The sequence below is a fragment of the Cervus canadensis genome, chromosome 22 (assembly GCF_019320065.1).
Source record: "Cervus canadensis isolate Bull #8, Minnesota chromosome 22, ASM1932006v1, whole genome shotgun sequence".
NCBI lineage: Eukaryota > Metazoa > Chordata > Mammalia > Artiodactyla > Cervidae > Cervus > Cervus canadensis.
In genome coordinates this window covers 10,612,162-10,635,027 of record NC_057407.1, presented here as the reverse complement: position 1 = coordinate 10,635,027, position 22,866 = coordinate 10,612,162, and the positions used below count along the sequence as shown (strand labels likewise).

General features: G+C 56.8%; 1 protein-coding gene across 4 annotated transcripts in view; it reads left to right on the top strand.

The window, feature by feature from the left end:
- CACNA2D2 (calcium voltage-gated channel auxiliary subunit alpha2delta 2) overlaps positions 1–22,866 on the top strand; it is a 140,595-nt gene that overhangs the window by 93,425 nt on the left and 24,304 nt on the right. For all 4 annotated transcript variants that reach the window (XM_043442440.1, XM_043442438.1, XM_043442439.1 and 1 more), the window contains exons 4-5: positions 13,589–13,648; positions 21,126–21,170. In XM_043442440.1, coding sequence (XP_043298375.1) covers positions 13,589–13,648; positions 21,126–21,170 — 105 coding nt within the window. The remainder of the gene's footprint in view (positions 1–13,588; positions 13,649–21,125; positions 21,171–22,866) is intronic.

Genomic DNA, 22,866 nt, shown 5'->3' with positions numbered 1-22,866 from the left:
TGAGACACCCAGTTACAAGCACCAGTGTCCAGGACAGATTTGGTTGGTTGATTTATGAGGTCTCTGACCACTGAATCACTTGTTTACAGGTTCCTTAGTCTTCCGATGATGCTGGAGGGTGGTGGGCAGAGAAAGGTAAAGAGTAGTCTTTGCCCATTCATGAGACTTTTCTCAGGGATGCAGAGGTGATGGGCCAGAAGGTGGTGAGGGCAGTGATACAGGTGGTGATCCCAAGGAGACGCGAGATGCAGGCGGTGGAGTGATGGCCATAGTGAAGGCGGTGGAGGTGATGTTGATAGTGGAGTTGATGGTAGACAGTGATGATAGCAGTAGTGATAATAGTGGTGTTGGTGACCGTGATGATGGGGATGAAGGTAGCAATGGTGTAGCTACTGGTGATGGTGGTGACAGTGATGGGGGTAACCCCTGGGGATGACAGTGGTGATGCTAATGGGAATAACTCTGGCGATGACAGTGGGAGTGGTGCCAGGGTGGTAAGGACAATGTGGGCAGTGGTGATGGGGGTCATCGTGGTGGTGATGATGAAACAGTGTTGGCAGTGGTGATGGGGAATGTTGACCAGTAGTCATGGGAATGTTGGTGGTGGTTAAGTAAGGATCAGCGATGATGATGAAGATAATGGTGATGATAGTGATGAGAGAAGCCCTCTGGTGGTGGCAGAGGTGGTGATGGTGGTGGTGACGGGATTGTGGGGCTAGCAAGGCTTCCTCTGGAGTGTCCCTCAAGACAGAGTCCCCCAGGCAACCCTGCCCACATGTGGGCTGTGCCCAAGCTGGCAGCAGGACTCAGTGGGGCTTGCTTGATTCTCTTTTCCTCTTAACCTCCAGCGAGCATAGCCTTCTGGGTAATGAGATGCAAATTGACAGAAAAGACAATGAGCCAGCCTGCGGCCGGTAGGGCAGCTTTTAGAGTCAGGCTGATTGCCTCTGTACCAATTTGCATGGCATTAGCTGTACACGTCTCCGCCAACAGGCTCGTGCACTTCATCAGAGGTCACCTGTATGGCTGCATTCAACAAGGGGTGGTGACCTGTGATCCAGATGAGGGACGGGGCAAGGCCACTCTGACCCTGACCTGACCAGAGCTCCAGGGTGTGGCACTGAGAAGTCCGGGCCTGTGGGAAAGTCTAGTGGGTGAGGGGACTTCATGGTCAGCCAGGGATGACCATAGCCATGGGTCTAGTTTGGCCAGCACCATGGTTCCATCTGGGTGTGTGTTGCAAAGGGGACAAACAGGCCTCAGTCAAAAAGAAGGCCTCAGTACAAGTCCAGGCTCTTGGGATGCCTCACTACAGGTCCAGGCTCTGCCCCTAACTGGCACTGTTGCCTGGTCAGTCCCTCCAGGCAGTGACTCCCCCACTGTGCAGTAGAGGCCTCATTGTCTCCACACTGAAAGTAATGATCATCAAGCCCGGCCCTGTCTACCGTGTCTTAGCCACAGTTCTCCACGTCAAGGTCACATGTTGCAGCCCTCTGAGAGGACCCATCCTTGTCACTGTTACTGTCACTTAAGGACTGCTCCTGGGATAATTCCTAGAGTGGGACCCGGGGGGGCCTAAGCAGGGCAACGACCCAAGTGGATTCCCAAACCCAGTCCTGCAGGCCACCTGGCCATCCCTCCTACTCTGTCCAAGGTGCTGAAAGTCCTGGCCCAACTGCCCTGGGGTCCTTGCTGCAAGGTTAGCCAGAGGCCCCTTCCCTGCCACCCTTGCTCTCTGAGCCCTGCAACCTCTCTGACCCAGTGCAACTCAAGACTTCACCGCATACCCTCCCCCAGGACAGACCACAGTGGAACCAGGGGCTCTTTCCTTCTGCCCCCCACCTCCAGGCCAGCCAGCGCCCCTTCAGGCACATCCCATGCCCCTCTGGGCCCTCCTCCCTCCTCACCGTCCCACTGCCTCTCCCCCCGAGATTAGGCCTAATCAGAGCTAATCAGAAAATTATGAGCTGCCTGATTACTGATTAGATTCCTAATGTTAATAGAGTCGAGAAGGGCCCGCTCAGGCTGTGTTTTAGGAAAAAGTGTAAAAATAACATCATAGAAGAGGAGCATGGTGGCTGGGTGAGGGCTTGGGTTCTACCGTCCGCAGAGGCGGAGGCTCCAGCTCTGCTGTTCTAATTGGTGGGGGGCGCTCAGGCTCAACTTTCAAGTGGAAATACATTGCATAGCGGGAGGCCTCCTAGCACCCCTAAATTCTGCCGGCAAAGTTGCCACCCCAGGCAGCTCTTCCTGCAGAGGGCTCTCAAGCTCTGTGCTCAGGGCAGTGAGACAGTTGCAGCAGGAATATAGGAAGGCCCTACTGCTGGCTCACCACATGTGAGCAGGGCTGTGTCTATACTGCTCACGGACCTACTCATTCCCAGCTCAGTCCAGGGACACAGAAGATGCTTAGTAAACATTGTTGACAGGGAAGAGGGAAGGTCACAGCAATGCCTTCTCACTGGAACCACCACCCTCCCCTGGTGGGGCAAAGAGGCATCTGAGAAGGCTTCCTGGAGGAGGATGTTGGAGCGTGTCAGGAAAATGTACTCATCTGGGTGGGGCGGGCAGCAGGGGGTGCCGAACTCCCCAGGGGCCCATGTCCACCTCCCCCAGCCTCTCCAGCAGGGCCCCCATGGCTTTTGCTTTGAAACCATCTCCTCACTGACTTGACGGCAGCGGAGTGGGACTAATGGATGCCATTTTTATGAAGTCCAGAATGGGGTCAGGGTCCTGGAGTGCAAACATCGGCATTTCAGACACCCAAGGCGACTCCTTGGCCCCTCTAGGTGGGTGCCCCAGTGAGGCCCATACTTAGACTCAGCCTCCCCCTGTGCTCACCTTTACTTCCACACCACCGTGTACCCCTGGGGCCTGTCAGTGCTGCTTCTGACCTGGTCTCTGCCACCTCCATCCCAGGGAAACCCAGGACCTCTAAGACGGCAGGTCCCTAAGGGCATCTTCTGATCCACTCCCCCCCACCCCTCTTACTGGCCATGGTAGAAGCCTGTGCCCAGATCTGGGGCCACTGCAATCCAAGAATCAATTCCCTGCCCTCAAGAGACCATGTCTGGGAGGGAGCCAGACACAACAGTGATGGAGACCCCACAGGGGATTCTGGAAACCCAAGCCCGGCAGGAGACCAGGCTTCCTGGAAGAGGTAGATGGGCGCTGACTCCCAGCAGATGGGGAGGGGGCATGGAGGGCCGTCCAGGTTCAGGGCACAGCACAGACAAGTGGAGGGAACCTAAGCATGGCAGGAGGCAGAGTTCAAGGTCAGCATGATGGGAGTGACACGTGTGACAGACAGGCCACAGAACCCTGTAAAGGATGGTGACAGGAAAGGGGATGTGGTCAGGACATCCAGGAAACACTGGGTGGGGGCACAGGAGCCTGAAGGTAGAGGGCCTGAGGCAGATGAGCTTATGCCAAGCAGCTTGGGTGGGAACCTGAAGTTGGGTTGGAGCAGGGGAGGGCAGTGTTCTGGAGAGGAGAAAGAGGTCACGAGTATTGGCGGCTTTGGAAGGGAGCAACTTCTAAGGGGTGACCTGAGGGAAGTGACATCCCAGCCTGGGTGGGTTGAGTAGGACCCTGAAATGGGCCCTTGGTCGGTTCCTGGGGCAGGGCTGGACTGAAGGCTAAGGTGCTGGGGGACAGTGGACAGAGGTGGTGCCGAGGAGCGGGACAGTCTGTCAAAATGAACTTCGGAGGGAAAGAGGTCAAGTCAAGGTCAAAAGGCCCAGGAGAGAAACAAGGTTGAGAGGAGCAGTCAGAAGGTCCTGGGGTGAAGCTGAGGGAAGAGGCAACCACTACCTGGGACTGTGTCCCTGATTTCCAGGGTGAGTCCACACCCTGCCTTCTGCCCATGCCTCGTTCACACCTCCACAGCCCTGGGAGGGCTGGGTGGGCTTCTGGTCCCTTTTATGGCCATGAGAAACTGAGGTCCAGAGAGAAAAGGTCCGTGCTTCTCAAAGTACATGCTGGGTCAGTCACCAAGCCCTAGGAGCTCGGTCCTCCTAAATGACCAGGGCATTGTCACACACAGGGACACACACACCCATGCCCACACATGTGTGTCTCTAGTACGTGACCTGATGGGGGAAACTTAGAAAAAGGCATGTTGTCCTGCTCATCTCTTCCTCCTGCCCTGGACCTGATAACCTTCATGTGATGTGATGGGTTTTTTTAAAAAGATTAAAGAAACTTTGGTAGATTACACCAGGTCTTCTTTCAGAGGGAGGAAGGCTGACAAAGCTGGCAAATTTATGAGAAATTCCACCTGCTCCCCAGGGGCTGGTTCACAGTGGAGACGGGCAGGTTTCATGCCGGCAGCTGAGGACGTGCCAGCTAGGTTGGCGGGTTCCGACCCACATGAGCCCCCTGAGGGACTGTGCTGAGCAGGGCAGTGCTTTGGAAGGAATCTAAGCAGCCTCGGAGTCCACCTGGCCCAGCCCTTGGCTCGGGCTCCTCGCGACCAAGTTGCCTCCATACGGCAGGGCTCCAGGGCCACAGCCCAAAAATGGACCTGGTGCAGTATGTTGGACTTACTGGCTTAAATCTCACCAGGGAATCTCTCAGAGGTGCCCAATGGGGGACCCAGGAGCCAGCAGCAGTGACCTGGCAGGGCAGGGCCCCAAGAGCCGGGCCTGCCCTGCTGCCTTTAGCATGAGGCCTCGCAGGACCACTCGCATCCCCTCCCAAAGTAGCCTGATACCAGAGCTGAAATCTGCCATTTCATCTGTAGATCCTGACAGCTGTTCTGTAGATTCATGCTGCTCTCTGCAAATGTTCTGCCAGCCCCCAGAGCCCCCTTTCCTCGCCCCATGCCCTGTTCACACATTTTCATATTGACTGTGGTTCCCGTTGAAAGCTAAAGCATTGAAGCCAGTGGAATTTCTGTCATCACCTGAGTACCACTTCCCCTCCTTTCCTTTCTGGGAACGAGCATCTCAGAGTGTATGGCTTTTCTATTTCTGATGTGAAAATGTCCACTTTGGGGATTTCCCTGGCGGTTCATTGGTTAAGACTCCATGCTCCCAAAAGCAGGGGCAATGGGTTCGATCTCTGGTCAGGAAATTAAGATCTCACATGCCATAGGGCACAGCCTAAAAAAATTAAATTTTTAAAAAGAAGGAAGTGTCCACTTTAGGGTTCATATCAGTAACAGGACAGAGTGGGTTTTTTAAATGTCCTCCTGTGAAAAAATATAAGCTGGCAACCATCCTTGGGGGCTCAGAATTATCCTGTCTGGTCTGAAATTCAAGCCTCTGGACACCAGGCTCCCCAGCCACATCTCCTTCTTCATCAGAAGCCACCCATCCCTTCTTCGTATTTTTCCTGGGAAATTGAAACACAGGCTGCCCCTTGTGGGTGGGGACCGAGGGGGCACAGGCATTGATAACCAAGACTGAGGTGCCCACAGGGAGTGAACAAGCGCAGGCCCGGGGCTGGAGAGACGAGGGCCGCTTCCAGAGGGGAACCACGACTCGAATGAGCTTTTCCCTGTTACATGTATTCTGACCTTTTTTAAAAAAAGAGAAAAAATCCATTTTACTAAATTTTTTTATCAGCTCCTGGAGAATTCGTGTGGCTGCTGAGGGAAAAGGTCAGGGAGCCTGTCGCTGCCAACAACAGTGTGGGCCTCACGTGACATCTCCCCCTCCGCCAGGTGCCCTTTGCAGCTCGGAGTATTTGTTGTTTTCCCTGCAGTTTTGGTTGCTGGATTTTTGGCCTGAGTTTGGGGTGTTTGTTTGTTTTTCTTCTGTTCCAATGGTTGTTTCTTCTTATTTATTTATTTCTGGTTGCGCTGGGTCTTCGTTGCTGTGCGAGGACTTTGCAATGAGTGGGGCAGCTCTTCATTGTGGTGCGTGGGCTTCTCACTGGAGTGGCTTCTCTTGTGGTGGAGCACAGACCCTAGGGCATTCGGACTTCCGTAGTTGTGGCACACAGGCCTAGTTGCTCCACGGCATGTGGAAAATCTTCCTGGATCAGGGATCAAACCCATGTCCCCTATATTGGCAATGATTCTTAACCACTCTATCACCAAGGAAATTCGATTGTTTCATATTTAAGCTGAAAGCACGGCTAATAAAGAAAGTGTGGGTCAGATGTATCGTGAGACAGGTACCAGATGTGCCTGGAGTGGATGGATGCAAGAAAGGTTGGAAGAATGGGCCATGGAGAGGGCAGGAGGGCAGGGCTGAGTGCCCGTGCTGCCCAGAAGGTGCCATTGGATGGGAAGGCAAAGCCATAGGCCTCCCCATACCTGCCATGTTTACATCATGGGTCCTGTCAGCCTGCTCTGTCCACACTGGTGCACTTCTCTTTACCCCCTCAGAATCCAGCAAAATGGGCATAGGGACAGAGGGTCATAGCGAGTGAGGTCGTGCCCGTAAAGCTCTGAGCAGTCAGAGTTGTCGGGTCACCCACCACTCACGTCACAGGCACTGTCCGCCCGCACACGCACCTTCCCCAGGCCACAAGTTGTGCAAGAACAGGGCCAAGTAAGGGTTCCCCTGGTCCCTGACTGTCTGTGAATGTACCTGCTTAAAGAAGGTGGTGGACAAACAGGCAGACACCCACTCAGGATGAGGCGGCAGGAAGAAGGGACCCACAGCACCAGGGTTTCTCTTTCACCTATGCATCTTCCCCTATTGTCAGCCCTGGGGCTGCAGCGCCCTTCTTGCTAAGCTGCATCTTGCTTCATTATTATGCAGATATTTTAATTATGCAGATATGTTTTTAGACAGTTTTAAATATGTATATTATTTACTCATTAGACCATAACAGCTCTGGAAATTGGAAATCTGTATTTAGTATCTATCAGTACACAATACAGAGCTAATACGGGGCCCGCAGGTGGGGAGGGAAGCAGGGTGGCAGGGGCAGCCCCTGTGCTGGGCAGGGGCTTCGGGGCACCCTGGTACTTACCCTGTGACACCAGGGTTGGGGGGGGTGGGCTCGGAGCCGCATCTTAGAGTCCAGTTACTGATACCCTCTCCTGGGGAAAGGGCCAAGGAACCACTCCGGGAAACAGGTCCAGAGACCTGCGGCCAACCAGCCCACCTGGCCAGACCTGATGCTTCCCTGGGAGGTTCGGCGTCCAGCACTGCTGGCAGAATCACTGATGCCCCCTCCACCACTTCCTCACCAGGGGCGCGGGGCAGTGGCACTCATGCTCGGTCCCCTTACAGAACAGGGGACAAAAGGACCCACCTCTCAGGTGTCTTCCAGGGGTGGGCTGGGGAGGGTGAGGAAGGGGTACAGTCTTCCACCTGTTGTTGGATCAACTGTGCCATCAGTCCAGGGTACCTCCAGGGGCAGTGTCTGTGTCTATCTGTCATCATCACCTTCTTTGCTACCCTCTGGCACCTACTTGGTTCTGGGACTTCACTCTGAGCTGGCTGCCCCTGACCTCCACCTCGGAGCCCCCATCACAGCTTCTGCCAGGCACGGCCCCCATTGGCACAGCTCTCAATATCCTGTGCCCCACAGGTTCAGGCCCTTTTATCCTAAGCCTCTCATATCCTCTTGGAAGAGAGAGTAGCTATAACTAATTAAGACCAAAAAAACTCCTATGGTCTGTCCCTCTGGGCTACACAAAACAAATCCTGTTTGATGGGCAGTTGCTCCCCAGACCCTTTCAGGCTAGGCCAGCATGGGGTGGGGTGGGGGTGGGGGGCGGGTTTTCCAGGTGAGGGGGATGGGAAGGAGGCCAAGAAGAAGTGGGGTCCCCAACCTGGGGGGAGGGAGCGGGACCTCAAAAAACAATGGAGCAGCCTGAGGGCTCCACCCCTGCCAGGCCCGAGCCCCGCCCCTCCCAGTATGCAGTGGAATCTTACCCTCCAGATGTTGGCCTCTGAGGAGCGCCCACTGTGGCCCCCAGGCCCCTTATCTCAGGTCACAGTCTGTCTCAGCTCCACAGCAATTGAGAGACTTTGAACTTAGTGAAATTCAAAGGTGTCTGTGCAGGGGGCTGCTCCCCCAGGGGAGCTTTGTCCACAGCTCAGTTCTCCTCTTTCTTGCCGTTTCCTGTAAGAACAGTTTCCGGAGCTGAAGGAAATTGATTGTTAAGTGAAACCCTCTGATAATTGCCTCTGAAATGCCCGCTGTTACCATGATTGACTTGGCCATGAGCAGCCCTGCTCAGCAGTCCTACCACGGTTCCCTCCAGTGCCCTGGCCGTGATGGAGACATCGCGGGCCAGGCAAGCCACCATCAGCAACTTCGTAGCAGCGTCATCCTCACAGGCGGCCCTCACCCTCCAGGATGTGATGAAGAGTCTCAGAGAGGTTAAACCACACGCCTAGGGGCACAGAGCTGACCGGGCAAGTCCAAACTCCAGCCTTTACCCAGGTCCACAGACAGTCCTACTTAGATTTATCAGATGGTCGTTGTGTACCTATTTTGCAACCCACTCCAGAATTGCCTGGAGAATTCCATGTACAGAGGAGCCTGGCAGACTACAGTCCATGGGGGTCGCAAAGAATCGGACACAACTCAGCGACCAACACTTTCCGCGCTCATTGTGTACCTACTACCTGCTAGGGGTCAGGTTTCTGGAACTTGACAGAGGTCAGATACAGCCGCCACCAAGCTCAGAGCTCAAGAGGAAAAGCAGAGGGCTTTCTGAGTTCCGTGATGGGGAGGGAGGGGAGCTTGGCGGGGATCAGGGAGTGGTTAGGAGGAGAATGGAGTCTAAGCTGATGCCTCAAGTGTGAGGAAAGGAAACAGGCTAGAGGAATCTGGGCGGGAGTGCAGAAGGAAGGAGCAGGATGTGCAGGGGCCTGGTACCAGAAGCACCAGACACTGCAGGTTGCTCTGAGAGCAGAGCCCAGAACCCAAGCAGGAAGCTGGTCCCAGGGAGTAGGCCTTCAGGGTCAGGGGTGGGAATGGAGCGCATCTCCCCCAGACAGGCAGGAGCCCTGAGACAGATGGAACAGTGTTCCCACCACTGCCCGTGCCCTGCCGGGAGTCTCTGTAGATTCTCCTTTACTTATGGACCTCAGTGTCCATCCCCATCCTGTCTCCCCCAGGCCATCAGGGGGACCCAGGGGGAGGTGGGAGAAAAGTGCAAGGAGGATGAACCTCAGGGCAAGGTGAAGACAGAGCTGTGAGCTGTCTCCCAATGAGTTCTGAGCAAGCCTGAGTGCTGTGGGCTCTGTGGAGAAGGGTGCCCAGCGGAGGGGAGGGGAGCCCGTGGACTGGCCAAGGGCGAAAGGAGGCTTGCAGAAGAGGTGAGGAGATGACAGTCCGATAAGTCTGACTGAGGTGGTGGGGCGCACATCCCAAACAGAAAGAGGGGATAACGGGGAGGCCCGGAGGTGGGTGAGGGACCATGTGCTTAGAGCCAGCGAGGGAGACACCAGAGGACTCGGCCTTATGGGCAGCTTCCGGGAGTTGGAGCAAGGGGGCCGCCAAGAACCCAACTGTCCTCTGAGTGGATAAGGTTACTACTTCTAACGTACAGGCAGGAAATTGAGGGCTGGAGGAAGAAGCCAGGATTTGAACCCAAGGCTCCAGGGTCCCAGCTCTGATCCCTGCCTGGGGCCCCTCGTGCGAACTCCCATCCTCTCCCCTCTCACCCTGAGACCCGAGGGACAAGCCTCCACAACCTGCCCCGTCCACTCCCATCCAACTGCCTCAGTTCTTCCTCCCACACCACCAGGCCAGTGTATTTAGCAGTTTCCACACGTCCAGTGCCTGGGGATGGACTGATTGATCTGTAACACTGAAAAAATAATAATGGCTTGATCGTTACTGAGGATTAAAAGTAATCCTTTCGCTGTGGCTGTTGCAACTCTGTTATTCACGAGTCAGCGGGCTGACCCGGGCCTTTGAGCCCATGGGACTCCATAAGCTCAAGGAGGCTGGGGGCTGGGCCCCCCCGCCCCGGTCTCCCTCACCCTGGCCGCTCGCCTGGAGAGCCCGAGGGGCCATCGGCCCCCATGTTCCTGAGGCCCGTGACTCCCAGGGTCAGACCTAAGCCCTCAGAAGGTGAAGGAGCAGGCATCCCCACCCAGCGGGGGCGGTACGGGCCAAAGAAAAAGTTCCTCAAGGGCTTGGCCCAGTTTGGAGATTTCAACTCGAGTCACTTAGGTCTTTGCAACCCCATCAACCCTGTGGCTTTTCTAGGGGAAGGGCCCTGATCTGGTTGTTCCCACATGGGTCCCAGCCTCATCCTCCATGAAGTGGCAATGGCTCCAGGCCCACTCTGAGAAGGGTCTGGCATCCCTGGGAAAGTGGTGGGCCACCAGGCAAGGAAAGGGGGTGTGCAGTGACTGCCAGAGGCTCGCCCCTCGAGATATGACCCCAGGGGATGCTCCTGGGGCTCACACACTCCCACCCAGGCCCGGTGGCAGGTATGCACGGTCAGTGCTCAGTTAACAGGAGTGACAAGTGTTGTTAACCCTCTGTGTCACACAGTACGTCCTCTGCGGAAGGGTGCTGCCAGCTGTGAATCAGGGACCATCAGGGGCCCGGCATTGGGTGGCGGAGCTTGTGGTTTAGGCTGAAAGGATGCCCCCGAATGGAAAGGGAGGAGCAGAGGCTGAGTGCAGGGGAGCTCCTGGGGTCTCAGAAAAGCTTTGCCTTTTCTGTGCAGAGCCACAGATAACTGCCAAAGGTTTAGGGGTTTGTGGAGAAGCAGGACTGTCATGCACCCCCAGATCCACATTTCAAAAGCCCCAGATGCTGTGCGGAGAAGGATGGCGAAGGGCAAGAGAAGACACAGGAGCCTGGGCTGGGGATGATCAGTAAGGTGGTTAGAGTAACATTTTAAAAAATTCTTTTTAATTTATTTTTATTTATGGCTGTGCTGGGTCTTTGTTGCCGCACACGGGCTTAGTTGCCTCACAATATGTGTGATCTTAATTCCCCGACCAGGGATCAAACCCACGTCCCCTGCTTTCAAGTTGGATTCTTAACCACTGGACCACCAAGGAAGTCCCAAGAGTTGCATTAAGGGTGAGATGTAGGGGGTAATAGTCACAAGGTGGAAGGGCTTACTCCAAGAGGGGGTGTTGTAAGCTCCAGTGGGCCTGAGGATTACCCTCAGAAAGGTATCTAGGCATACAGGAGGGGCCAGGACTGGAGGTAGGATCTAGGAACCATCTAGGAGAAGAGAGGCCTGTGGTTCCTGAAGCTGGATTAAGGCGGGGTGGAGCCCAGCCAAGCAAGTATGGCAGTAACAGGTGGACAGAGGACAGGAGCTACAAAAAAGACAGGTGGGGTGGCAGGAGGCTTGACTCTGAAAGGGACTTCCCACCCTGCCCCATGTCCCCCCGCCTCACAGCCTTCCCAGTATTCAGTGCTCTTGGCCAGAGGAGGAGGGGGAGCCAGGCGCAGCGGGAGTGGGGAATAGCTCTGGGCAGTCTTCTAACAGCCAGAGGTGACATCCTGCCCAGAGGGTGGAGGCTGCAGCTCTGTAAGGATCCCACCAGGCCCCACCACGCTGGAGGGGAGGAAAAGATGGTCTCTCATTTCCCCCGGTGTGCAGCTGCCAGGCTTTATTTTAGAATCTTCCCTCTGGGGCCCATAAGCCATCAGGCCTGGACTGAGGGATGGGAGTGTCTTGAATACCAAGGGGCCAGGGTCCTCTGAGTAGGAGCTAGAGGCCAGAGGGCAAGACCCTACTGCATCACTCATGGGGTGGGAGAGGGCGCTGGGGATCAGAGCCTCTCCCCAAGCACGAGCCACTCTATTCCTCCCCGGGCGTCATGGACCCTGCAGAGCGTGCCCGCAGACCTTGGTCATGGGCTCCACAAGGCAAACTCAACGGCGAGGATCCAGCCTGACCCAGGTCACTCTGTGACCTCAGGCAGACTGCTCACCATCTCTGTGCCTGGGGATCCTCAGCTGAGGACACATCAAGCAGGCTGTGGATGGTGACAGGTACCCCTGATGTGTTGCTGGCCTGGTGGGGCGGGGCGGATCAAGCCTGGATGCAGCAGGTGACCAGTTCAGGGTGAGTCGTCATTACTGTTAATAAAACTTCACTTAGTTCCACGGGAGGCCCTAAAGGGCCAGGCTCAGTTCTGTCCTCAGAAGCCTCAGGACTTCCTAAAGGGGCAGGATCCACGGAATCCACAAAATAAGAATCTCTGGGCAATCAGCAGACGAATGGATAAGGAAGCTGTGGTACATATACACAATGGAATATTACTCAGCCATTAAAAAGAATTCATTTGAATCAGTTCTAATGAGATGGATGAAACTGGAGCCCATTATACAGAGTGAAGTAAGCCAGAAAGATAAAGGCCAATACAGTATACTAACGCATATATATGGAATTTAGAAAGATGGTAACGATAACCCTATATGCAAAACAGAAAAAGAGACACAGATGTACAGAACAGACTTTTGGACTCTGTGGGAGAAGGCGAGGGTGGGATGTTTTGAGAGACCAGCATCGAAACATGTATATCATCAAGGGTGAAACAGATCACCAGCCCAGGTTGGATGCATGAGACAAGTGCTCGGGGCTGGTGTACTAGGAAGACCCAGAAGGATGGGGTGGGGAGGGAGGTGGGAGGGGGCCTCGGGATGGGGAATATGTGTAAATCCATGGCTGATTCATGTCAATGTATGGCAAAAACCACTACAATATTGTAAAGTAATTAGCCTCCAACTAATAAAAATAAATGGAAAAAATAAATAAAATGTAAAAAAAAAAAAAAAAGAATCTCTGGGCAGTGAGGATTCAGGCCCAGAGGGTAGCCAAAGGGCTTTAGCGCCTCCTCCAGGAAGCCCTCCCTGATGTCCTAAGTTCCCACAGATCTGAGCTTCCCCGAAGCACCTCAACTACTCTTGCCCTCTTTGTTCTGCCTGGTGATGTGTCTGTTTTCCCTTCTGGACTGTGGAAGGCAGGGCTGGCTCTGCCATGACTCTGCACATCAACACGGTCTGGCGCCAGGCGTACCGGGTAACAAAGTGCAGGATACACAGACAGCTGTGCTCAGAGGCGCAGGGGCCTCAGTGGAGGAGGCCGCAGGAACCAGTGCCGAACGATGCGCCAGGCTTGTGTGGACAGAAGGCTTGGAGATTGCTGCTGGGAGGGGCTCGGGAAGCCAAGACAAGGACAGTGGGTCTGGGTGGGCAGAGGTGGGCCATGGGCACCTCCTGCTGGGCCCTGAACAAGCTGGGAGCAAATGCATCAGCGAGGCGTTCTGTCTCTTGTGTCATTTCATCCTGGACTGGGGAGGGCCTTCCTCTTGGCACTGGGGTGACACTGGTTTGTAGTGAGTTACAGAGTGTCAGTGAGTTTGGCTGCAGGGCCTAGGTCCTGAAACATCTTGGGGATCCCCTTGCCATCCTGTGGGCTGGAAATGTGACTGAGCTGAAGTCCAGGGAGTCCCATGGAGATGCCACTCGGGTCACTCTGTGCAGGCTTCGCCTTTCCTGTGGGTGGGGGAAGGGCCCACACAGCAAGCTGGAGAATGTGTGGGGCTAAGGAATCCCTGAGGGGTCTGGCAGGATGTCCAGGGAACCCCTGAGCCAGCCTGGCCCCGGGGAGTGCTGGGGATGGGGAAGGCTCTGGGCTAGACACAGATCTTCCTCAGCTTCTGACCGTCCTTGCTCTGTCCCTCAGAGATTGGCCGATGCTGCAGAGAACTTCCAGAAAGCCCACCGCTGGCAGGACAACATCAAGGTAAGAACTACAACGGCCTCCCCAGGCCCGGGGACCTGTCCACCCCCAGCAAGAGTGGATATGAATGCAGGGGAGGAGGAAGGGGGAGGCTGCACTCACCCACTGGCAGGGCACCAAGGGGTCCGTGGGGTGAAACCAGGAACCTTTGCCCAATGTTCAGCAGGCATTTGAGGTTCCCGAATACACTGATGTGGGAGAGCCGCTGGGGGAAAGAGACCCTATCCCCTTCCCAGACTTCCCTAACAGAAGGCCCTCAGGCTGGGATCGGGAACCAGGCTGTCACAGCCAGGAAATCCTTTCCTTCTGCCAGCAGAGCCCAGAGTAAATGGAGGCAGGAGATGCTGGGAGCAGGACTCTGCTTGAGGACAGAGGGTCCAGAATGTGGGGGAGGGAAGGGATGCCTCACTGACCCCCAGCCTCACATATCCAGGCAGTGTGTTTGATTCAGGGTGGGCTGGAGACACCTTTTGTGTCAGAGGATCACAGTAAACCAGAAGAGAGACCGAGGCAGGATTCCTTCCAGATTCAGGAAACACCCCCATGCCAAGGATGACCGAGGCTTTGGGGACCAGAGCAGTTGGCAGGGCTCGCTGTGTCCTCCACAGCCACTCGGGAATGTGGGTCACACTTCCCAGTGGTGTCTATGCTCAGTGCTGGCACTTAGAGCTGGCCCCTGGGACACAGAGGCCAGTAAGGGGTGGGGGAGGCCTTGACTCACTCCAGCCCTGAACCCGGTGCCTCTAGGAGGTGGGAGGGACTGTTAATTCCTGCTTCACTGATGAGAACCCTGAGGCACAGAATGGTTGAGCTGAGGTTACCTGTCGGAGGCAGAGAGTCAGAGCCAGCCTGTCAGATGCCCGGGGGGCTCCTGTCTGTGATGAAGACCCTGTAAACCTGTTCCTTCTCCCAGTCCCCATCCCCCCAGGTCACCCTGAACCCCCACCATAGCACTCTTCCTTTGCTTCCTGGTGGGTGCTGGGTGCTACCCTCAGCGAGCTCACATGGGGTTGGAGGTAACAGATGATTGTCTCCAGTGAACATGTAAATCAACTAGTGATTCCCTGGACCCCTCCTCCCTCCCTGGGCGCTGAGGGCTGGCCTTTTTTTCGCTCCCCATTCCAGCACTACAAACCCAACCCTGGGCCACCCTGCCTCTTCAGCCTCTTGATCAGAAATATGCACAAGAGCAGCCACTTTGCACTCCCTGGCCACTCGTACCTGCCCCCGCCTGCAAATAACTGCACCCTGGCGACTCCCCACAAAGCCCAGCCTGAGCCGGCACCCAAGGCCCCAGGATCTGGCTGCCCCTGCCTCTCTTATGAGCCTGCCTCCTCCCTCTCCTCCTCCTGTGCTCCAGCCACACCCAACACCTAACTCCAGCCCTGTTTCTGATCTCTCCACCCACTCTGTTCCTCGAGGAAGCCCAACTTGTCTTGTGTCTTCCCTGTGAGTCTGCTCTGGCTACCCAGCACATCAGCCCCTCCACCTGCTGGGCCTCCAAAACCCTTGGCTCCTGCTCTGTCCTTTCCTCTGTTTCTGATGTATCTGCTCCCTCCCCTCCCAGCCCAGGACAGGTATGCAGAGCAGGCATGGAGCGGAGTGAAGGAATCGGGGAGTCACGGTCTGGAAGCCCTCAGCCTGGCTTTCTCTCCCTCCTAGTCCAGGCCCGGAACTGGAAGAGGAAAGGGCTGCCTCAGCCCCAAACCCATCTTCTCTTCCTGACTCTGCAGAAAACTCAAGGGTCATCTTACTGGATCCCTGACCCTTGATTTTCAGTCAATCCGAGACAGGAACAGCTTATCCCAGGCCAAAGGGGGCATCCCAGGGGCCTACCGGAAAGGAGAGCCCGGGTCTCGGGGGTGTCCAGGTACTGAGACAGGTGCTATTGAGGACCCATTCCCTGCACACTGGGCACAGTCACCCAGCAAGAGCTCGCCCTTCTCTGAGCTTCAGTTTCCCCATTTGGCAAAGGCCTGGCTGGAACTGGGGGCTGTCAGCTCAGGTGTGATGTGTGAAAGGGTCGGTCCACACGTCAGGTCGTGAAGGTGCAAGTTGGAGATGATGTGGGTGCACCTCTGCCCATCCCAGCCCATGGGCTCTGGGTGTTCCTGTCCTGAGGCGGAAGAGGGCTCTGCTGGCCCCTGTCCTGACCTGAGATGCCCCCACCCAGGGGTGTAACCACAGGGCCAGCTGGGCCCAGCCTCATTTGCCTGATGTTTGTCGCCCACCCCCGCCAGTCCATCAGTCTCCCTGTCTGTCCCACAGACAGGGGCGGGTGGTGCTGTAGGCGCCCCCTCCTTTCTAGCTGCACCATCAGGGCCATTCTCCTCCCCAGAAGCAGCAAGCTGCCCAGCCTCCGAGCAGAAAGGCATCAGCCCTAATGCTGGGCCCATTAGCCGCTAGGCCAGCCAGCCCTGTCTGGGCTGCCAGGCAGAACTGCCAGGGTGGGAACTGTCTGTGCCACGGGGACGTGGGGACTTGAGACTGCGGAAAGGATGGTGTTTTTGTCCCTTGTAGGCACACCACCCACCCTTGAAAGTGTGCCCTTCCCAAAACCTTCAGGAAGGAGCCATATTCCTCCCCAGCACTCAGGAGCGCTCACAGCCTGTGCCATGACCCCGGTGGCAAACTCGGGCCCTTTACACAAGCCAGGCTTCCTCCCAGGAAGGTCCTTACCTCCTTCCGAAGGGCAGCACCTCCCACTCCAGTTAACTCCCCAGAGCTTCTCTCTTTGGCCGCAACTCTCGGATCAGCCCCCGCTGCCCACAGCACCTGCCTTTGGTGCCCCCATCTTGGATGGCTCCCAGTGCAGCTCCCCCAGGCCAGTGGCCCCGTGGGCTCATCTATCTGCCCTGCTCACGGCTCCTGTTGGCCAGAGGCAGCTGAGCCTGACTCAGTGCTGCCCATCACCTGTCCATGTGCCCAGCCGGGTGCCCTGTGGACAGAGTGACCAGAGCCTCGGGCTTCCTACCTCTGAGTACGGTAGGATTGGCACTCAGCAGTTCTGGGCACGGAGGAAACCCTTGACCCGTGGAGCCATACTGGACTCCACTGCATGGTCAGTGGGGTGTGGCCCTGCCAGTGTCAATGGCACACAGCAGGTCTGCGTGCAGACCTCTGAGAAACAGACAGTGGTGTGTACCCTCTCCCACACACACGCACGCACACACACAAGCACACCATTGACACCGCCCATGGACTTGCGGGATCCTGGAGTCTGCAAAGTCAAAACTGTGAGAAGAGAACATCTGGAAGGGAAGTGCCCCCCGTGTTCCTCTCCCTGGTCCCAGGCCATGACCCCGCACTCCTGGCCGCAGCAGGGGTAGAGAACCTGTAGCCACAGCCCTGGCCACAGCCCTTGGACAGCGCGGCCCTTGTTAGCAGGCGGCCCCTCCTGTGGCCCCTGCAGACAGGCAGCAGGTGCTTTGGTGTGCATAACACTTAGGGTAGATGGAGATGGCCCGCCTGGCGAACACTGTGCCTGGTGCCAGCACCTCACTGTGCCAGCATTATCTGCCATCTAAACGGTCACCAGGGAGGAGCCGGGCCAGAGCATGGGTCGTTGGGGGGCAGGAGAGGCCATTGGTCCCAGGGCCTCAGTGCCAGCCCCACGGCCTGCAGGAGACAAAGCCCTGGCCTTGGGAGTGTGATGGAGGAAGCCGTCCTGCCCTGGGGAGTCTGATGGGAGAGACACAGCCCTTCCCTGGGGAGTCTGATGGGAGAGGCGGCACTGCCTCGGTACTCGAAGGGAAGGCTGTGAAGGCTGGGCCAGGCCAAGGAGCCGGCTGGACAGGACAGGTGGCTCCCTGGCCTGAGGTCTGCCCCAGCCATCGGGCCTGCTGCCTGCCTCTCTGCCAAGCCAGCGACAGACGGCTCTCTCGGAAAACAGTCCACTTGGCTGAGCTGAGCTGGCCATGAGCCAGGGCAGGAAGGCCAAGCGTCCTCACTGGTGCAGCCGGAGAGCTGGCCTGGGTCCTGCATGGGGGCCGGGCAAGCAAGCGGCAGTCGGGTCCGACCAAGCCACGGCAGCTGCCTTCCACGACACCAAACGTTAGGTGTCAACTGCTATTCCGCCTGCACGCCCCACACTCACTTCCTCGCCCTCTACCCGCCTGCCAGCATCCCTCATGCTCTCTCTCAGAGAGTGTGTGTGTCGTGTGTATACAAGAGCTGTGTGGGCCCCCAGCCCCGCCCCTCACGTGTCGTGTATGCACAGAAATCCACCTGCGGGGAGACATGTGTGTGAATTCAGAGGGGTGATTCCCCACTCCCTGCCCAGTTTGAGCAGAATGGCCCCTAAAATAGCAAGTAATGGAGGGAGTGTCAGAGGTGTCAACCCTGGACATTATGGACATGTGTCTCACCCCTGCCAAGGGGTTTCTTCCATATTCAGGCCCTTCCTGGGGCTGTGGAGTTGTCAGCACAAGGGAGCCCACTCAAGGGTTGAGTTGGCCCGAACCCTTGGAGAGGCCTTGCTCCTTGTCCTCTTAGCATCATCATTCTTATTTTACAAATGGAAAGCCAAAACCCCAAGGTGAAGCCTCATGGAGGCTGAAGGGTTTAAGGGGCACCCTGCCTCATCAGTGAGATGGAGGTGACCCCGAGGAGTCTTCATGGGGCCACAGGGACTTGTGAGGCTTCAGGCTCAGTCGCCACTCACTGTTCAGGATCCCAGAGCTCACATGTTCGGGCCCAGCCAGGAGGTCAGAACCCTCTGCCAGGGCCCCTGCATGTAATCACCAGGTGGTACTGCCTCCGTGTTGTGTCTCAGAGGCGGGGGCACTGGTGGTGGATGCTGGGGCACCTGCAGGCCAAAGCAGACACAGAGGCTTTCCAGGGACCCTCCCACCGGCCCTAATGACCCTGTCCCACCACATCCCCAGTTCCACATCACATCGGACATAGTGACCACAGCTGGGTTTACAATGTATTTTCACACATATGACCTTGCCTGCCACCATCCAAATCTAATGCCACTCTCTACCAAGGAAGGGGCATGGGCTGGCCCTCTCAAGGTGGAAGAGGTAGGGAGAAGTCCTGCCCACGTGCATCTGAGCCCCTGGGGGACAAAGTGTTGTATTAGTCGCTCAGTCGTGTCTGACTTTGAGACCCCATGGACTGTAGCCTGCCAGGCTCCTCTGTCCGTGGAATTCTCCAGGTAGGAATACTGGAGTGGGTTGCCATTTCCTTCTCCAGAGGGACACAGACTGCATACAGATTCCTGAGCCTCCCAGGTAGTTCAGAGGGGGACTGAGTCCTTCCGTGTGACACATTCCCCCATGCCACTGATGCCACCAGCATCTCATCCTGCACTGAGACCAGGACAGAGAGACAAAGGGAGCCATTGGGGCAGCTGCAGGGATGGCCCAAGTGAGCGCCAGAATCCCGGGGACCGTCCCAGGTCAGGCAGGACGCAGGCCTGGCCTCTGAGGGGACCCCAGAGGAGGGTCCCTGTGAGGGTCACTCTGATTATGAGACTGATGCGCTGCCTACTGCACTAAGAGGGCAGATTGTGAGGGTCACTCCAGAGGCCTAGAGCCACCGACCCCCACACATGCCCTTTCCTGTCCTTGCAGAAGGTTTGCCTAAAAAGTTGGTGAGCGAAGCCACATGTTCTAATCTGCAGTCCTCCCACTGTGCCTGCCTGTTTTCATTACGGAGGGAAAGAGCATCCGAGCCGTGTTTATAACCCCCTTTTAGATAACAAATCACATTTTCTTTTCGCCAGCGAGTGTGTTGAATTGATATTTTTCCCCTCGGTTTAATGGGTTTGTGTGTTCAGGAATGATCTTCATCAACCGAAACTCCTTATTGTGTTTGATGTAATGTCAGCTTTCATTACGCGCTTCGGTCAGAGCCGGGCCCAGGGAAAGGCCGAGCACCCTGGAGCCTGGGCCCCAGCCCTTGCCCCTACCCTGGGCCAACCTGAGCTCCAGTCTCCCTGGACCAGTGGGTGGGCAGGCGCGGGAGGGTTTGGAGATGAGTCGAGAAGGCAGGATGGAGCCAGGGTGCGACTCCTTTTTTTCTCCCTGCCTTAGTGTCCTCTTCTTTGTAACCGGGTCATGGGGCTGCTGGGAGAATCCTGTACTGCAGTGTGTGTGAGGCCCTGCTAGACACAGCAGGTGCCTCGCAGGGCTGAAACTTCAGTCTTTCAGTCATCAGGAGGTTGTGGTCTTACCCAGGCGTGGCTCCAGGTGTGTAGTCAGTGTTCCAGAATGTTCAAACTATGCCCATAGGTCCAGCCAGTGGCCAGACCTCTGGTGGGAAACAGCCCATACAAGTCTGGGTACCAACCACCTCAAGCCTCACACCCAGCACCTGGACAGTCACCAAGGCTAAGCTCCTCCCTGAAGCCCGAGGAACCTGAGCCCAGAGAGAGAATAGCATAGCCCTGAGGTCACACAGCAGGTGGGACCCAGCCAGGCCCGGGCAAGGGATAGCCCATCGTGGAGTTAGTGCTGGCTCGATATTGTACAGACAGACCTTTGGGAGCAGACTCGGTCATCCTTCCCACTTGCAGACCACAAAGAAGCAGGCTCCCTGGTGAGCAAGGGCCCACTAGGGCCATGCTGCAGGTTCCTGCCATACAAAGGAGGGCTGAGGAGCACCGGGGGAGGGTGACTCAGACCGTGGCCCTAGCTCGAGCCCTGCCCTAGGGCCATCGAGGCAGGGGTGGGATGGCCCGTCCTGAGCGGTGGCACCTGATGGCACCAGATTCACCTTCTGGCGGCCTCTGTCAGCCGTGCTCAGTTCTGATTAAAGATCATTAAACATGAAATTAGCCCGTTTGTGTTACGGGTCCCCGGGGTGGCCGGTGATTATGACGTGCAGATGGCCGAGAACCCCGGCAGCAGGCAGGAGGGCCAGGCCAGGACGGGCGGCGCTAGGAAAGGCAGGCAAGGCCGGGAGGCAGGCGCGGGGGCCGGGCTTTGTTTTCTCCCGCTCCTGTTGTGTAAACCCCCTCGCATTTCACAACAAATCACAGATAATTAATAAGTACATGCCCGTAATGAGCAGGCTTTTTAATAGAAGAAATTGGAAGATGCGGTGTCGAGTCATTATTTCACTCTGTCCCAGTCTCGCTCTATTTTTCCGTCTTCCCCACTTCCCCCTTGGTTACTGCCTCAGCCAGAGTCTCCGCGGACAGGCTGGCTGTCAGCCTACCTCACAGCAGGGCTGCAAGGCAGAGACCCGGGTCCTGGACTTAGGGAGCCCTGGGGGATCCCACCCCAACCCCGGGCTACCACATCCTCCTCGTGCCTGTGAGGGCCCCTGAGGATGGTCTGGCTGGGGTGGGGGTCGGGCCTCCCCAGCCTGACTCATCCAGCCCTCCCTGAACCACAGCTCTGGATGGGGGAGAGGGTGGTGTCTGCCCCCCACCCAAGGAATCGAAGGGGGCCATTCCAGGCAGGCCTCAGAGTTGGGGGTCCTGGCTGCACCTCAGACCATGACTGTTGAGGCCTCTCTCTCCCACCAGGAGGAAGACATCGTGTACTATGACGCCAAAGCCGATGCTGAGCTGGTGAGTGCCCCACCCTTGCTGGGGGGAGGTGGGGAGCTGCCAGAGCCACACCCCTCTCTTCTGAGACCTGTAGCCTGGGCTGGAAGAAGTGTGTTAGGACTCAGCATTCTGAGTCTGGCCTTGCAGGGCTGTGATCCCACAGCCCCCCACCCTGCACCTCCCACCACTCCCTAGAGACCCTGACCCCTCCCGGGCTGTGTCTCTGAGGCACCAAAGGGCCCAACTTCACTGCGCAGTGTGGGGCGGGCCCAGCCTGTCCCTGGGCAGGATGGTGAGGCCCACGGACCTTCTCCCCTGGGTCAGATCAGGTGCCTCGTCGGGAGGGCAGAAGGCTGCTGCGTGCTGGGAGAACAGGGGAGAGAGGGAGCAGGTGGGGAGGGCTTTCTGGAGGTGGGCCTGCAGGGCCGGGGTGCAGGCGTGTTTCCGGTCAGCACAGGTCCCTTTGCTGTGGTGAGGGGACCGTGGCTTCAGTGTGCGGACCACCGCACAGCCAGGCCCCACCATCAGTGCTGGCCCTGGGCTAAGTCATCTTGCCCCCGCCCCTGTAGAGGCAGCCTGCAGCCTGTTCTTCAGATGAAGGAGAGGGCTCTGGCTCCTCAGGGGTCACCACCCCTGAAGTGGTGACCCTGGGACTGGTTGGAGAGCCCGGAGCTACACGGCTCTTCCGCCTCCACTTCCTTGACTGGTTCGTGTCTGCTTGGGCAACTCTGCGACAGAGAGAGGGCCCCATCACCAGGGGACTCACATGAAAGATGTGTGACCATCTAAGGTGTGAGGGGGCCTACAGAGGAGACCAGAGTGTCTGAGGGGGCAGGCACAGGGAACAGACTGTTTGGTGAACCTGCCAAGGTCCTAATTCATCTGCCTGCCTTGAGGCAAAAGCAGTTGAACCCCACTATCTCCTCTGTAAAGGAAAGTGTCACAATTCAGTCTCTAGGGTCACCTATGCTGGCTGGTGTAGGAGACCCCAAGTCTAGACTCCCACTCCCGGGCCTGTCAGCCCTGGGGAGGTTTCCCGGGAGCCCCCAGGATGTATCTGATAGCACCAAGAGGTGGGCAGGCAGGAAGGGATTCCTGCAGAGGGTCTGTGGGTGCCAGGCCAGCTTCGGTGAGCCTTCAGGAGGGCAGGCGGGCAGGGGGCCCGAGAAGGCGGCGTGGGGGGGCTAAAGCAGGTGTGCTTCCCCCTTGGCTGAGCCTCCGTGGCTCCCAGAGAAGTTGCTAAAATTATAGCTGGAATCTGAAATTCAAATGAAGAGCAAACCTTTAATTAGACCCTGAATCTAATTCCTTACCCCCCTCAGCAGCGGGCTGTGATTTTAGCAATCAGTGCATTAAATATAAACCAGGAGACTGCGGCTGCCCACCATACAAAAGCCCCTGGGCGTGGGGGCAGCACTGAGGGGCTCCTGGGCCAGTCTGGTGCCCGACCTCCTCCCTGGATTCCCTGTTCCCTGCAGCCCCCAACCCCTACCTCTATATCACTGCCCCCAACCCCTTGGACATCTTCTGGGGGGAGGGGAGGCTAGAGACTGCCCAGGGAGGGGATTCACCCCCGGGTGGGACTGGGCCAGGGTCGGTTAGGCAAAAATCCCAGCCCTCCCAGCCCTGCCAACCCCAGTATAAATATCAGCATGCACACATTCCCCAACTCTCCTGCCTGTTGTGTTGTTTTGTTTTTTTAATCTTTGCCAGAGGT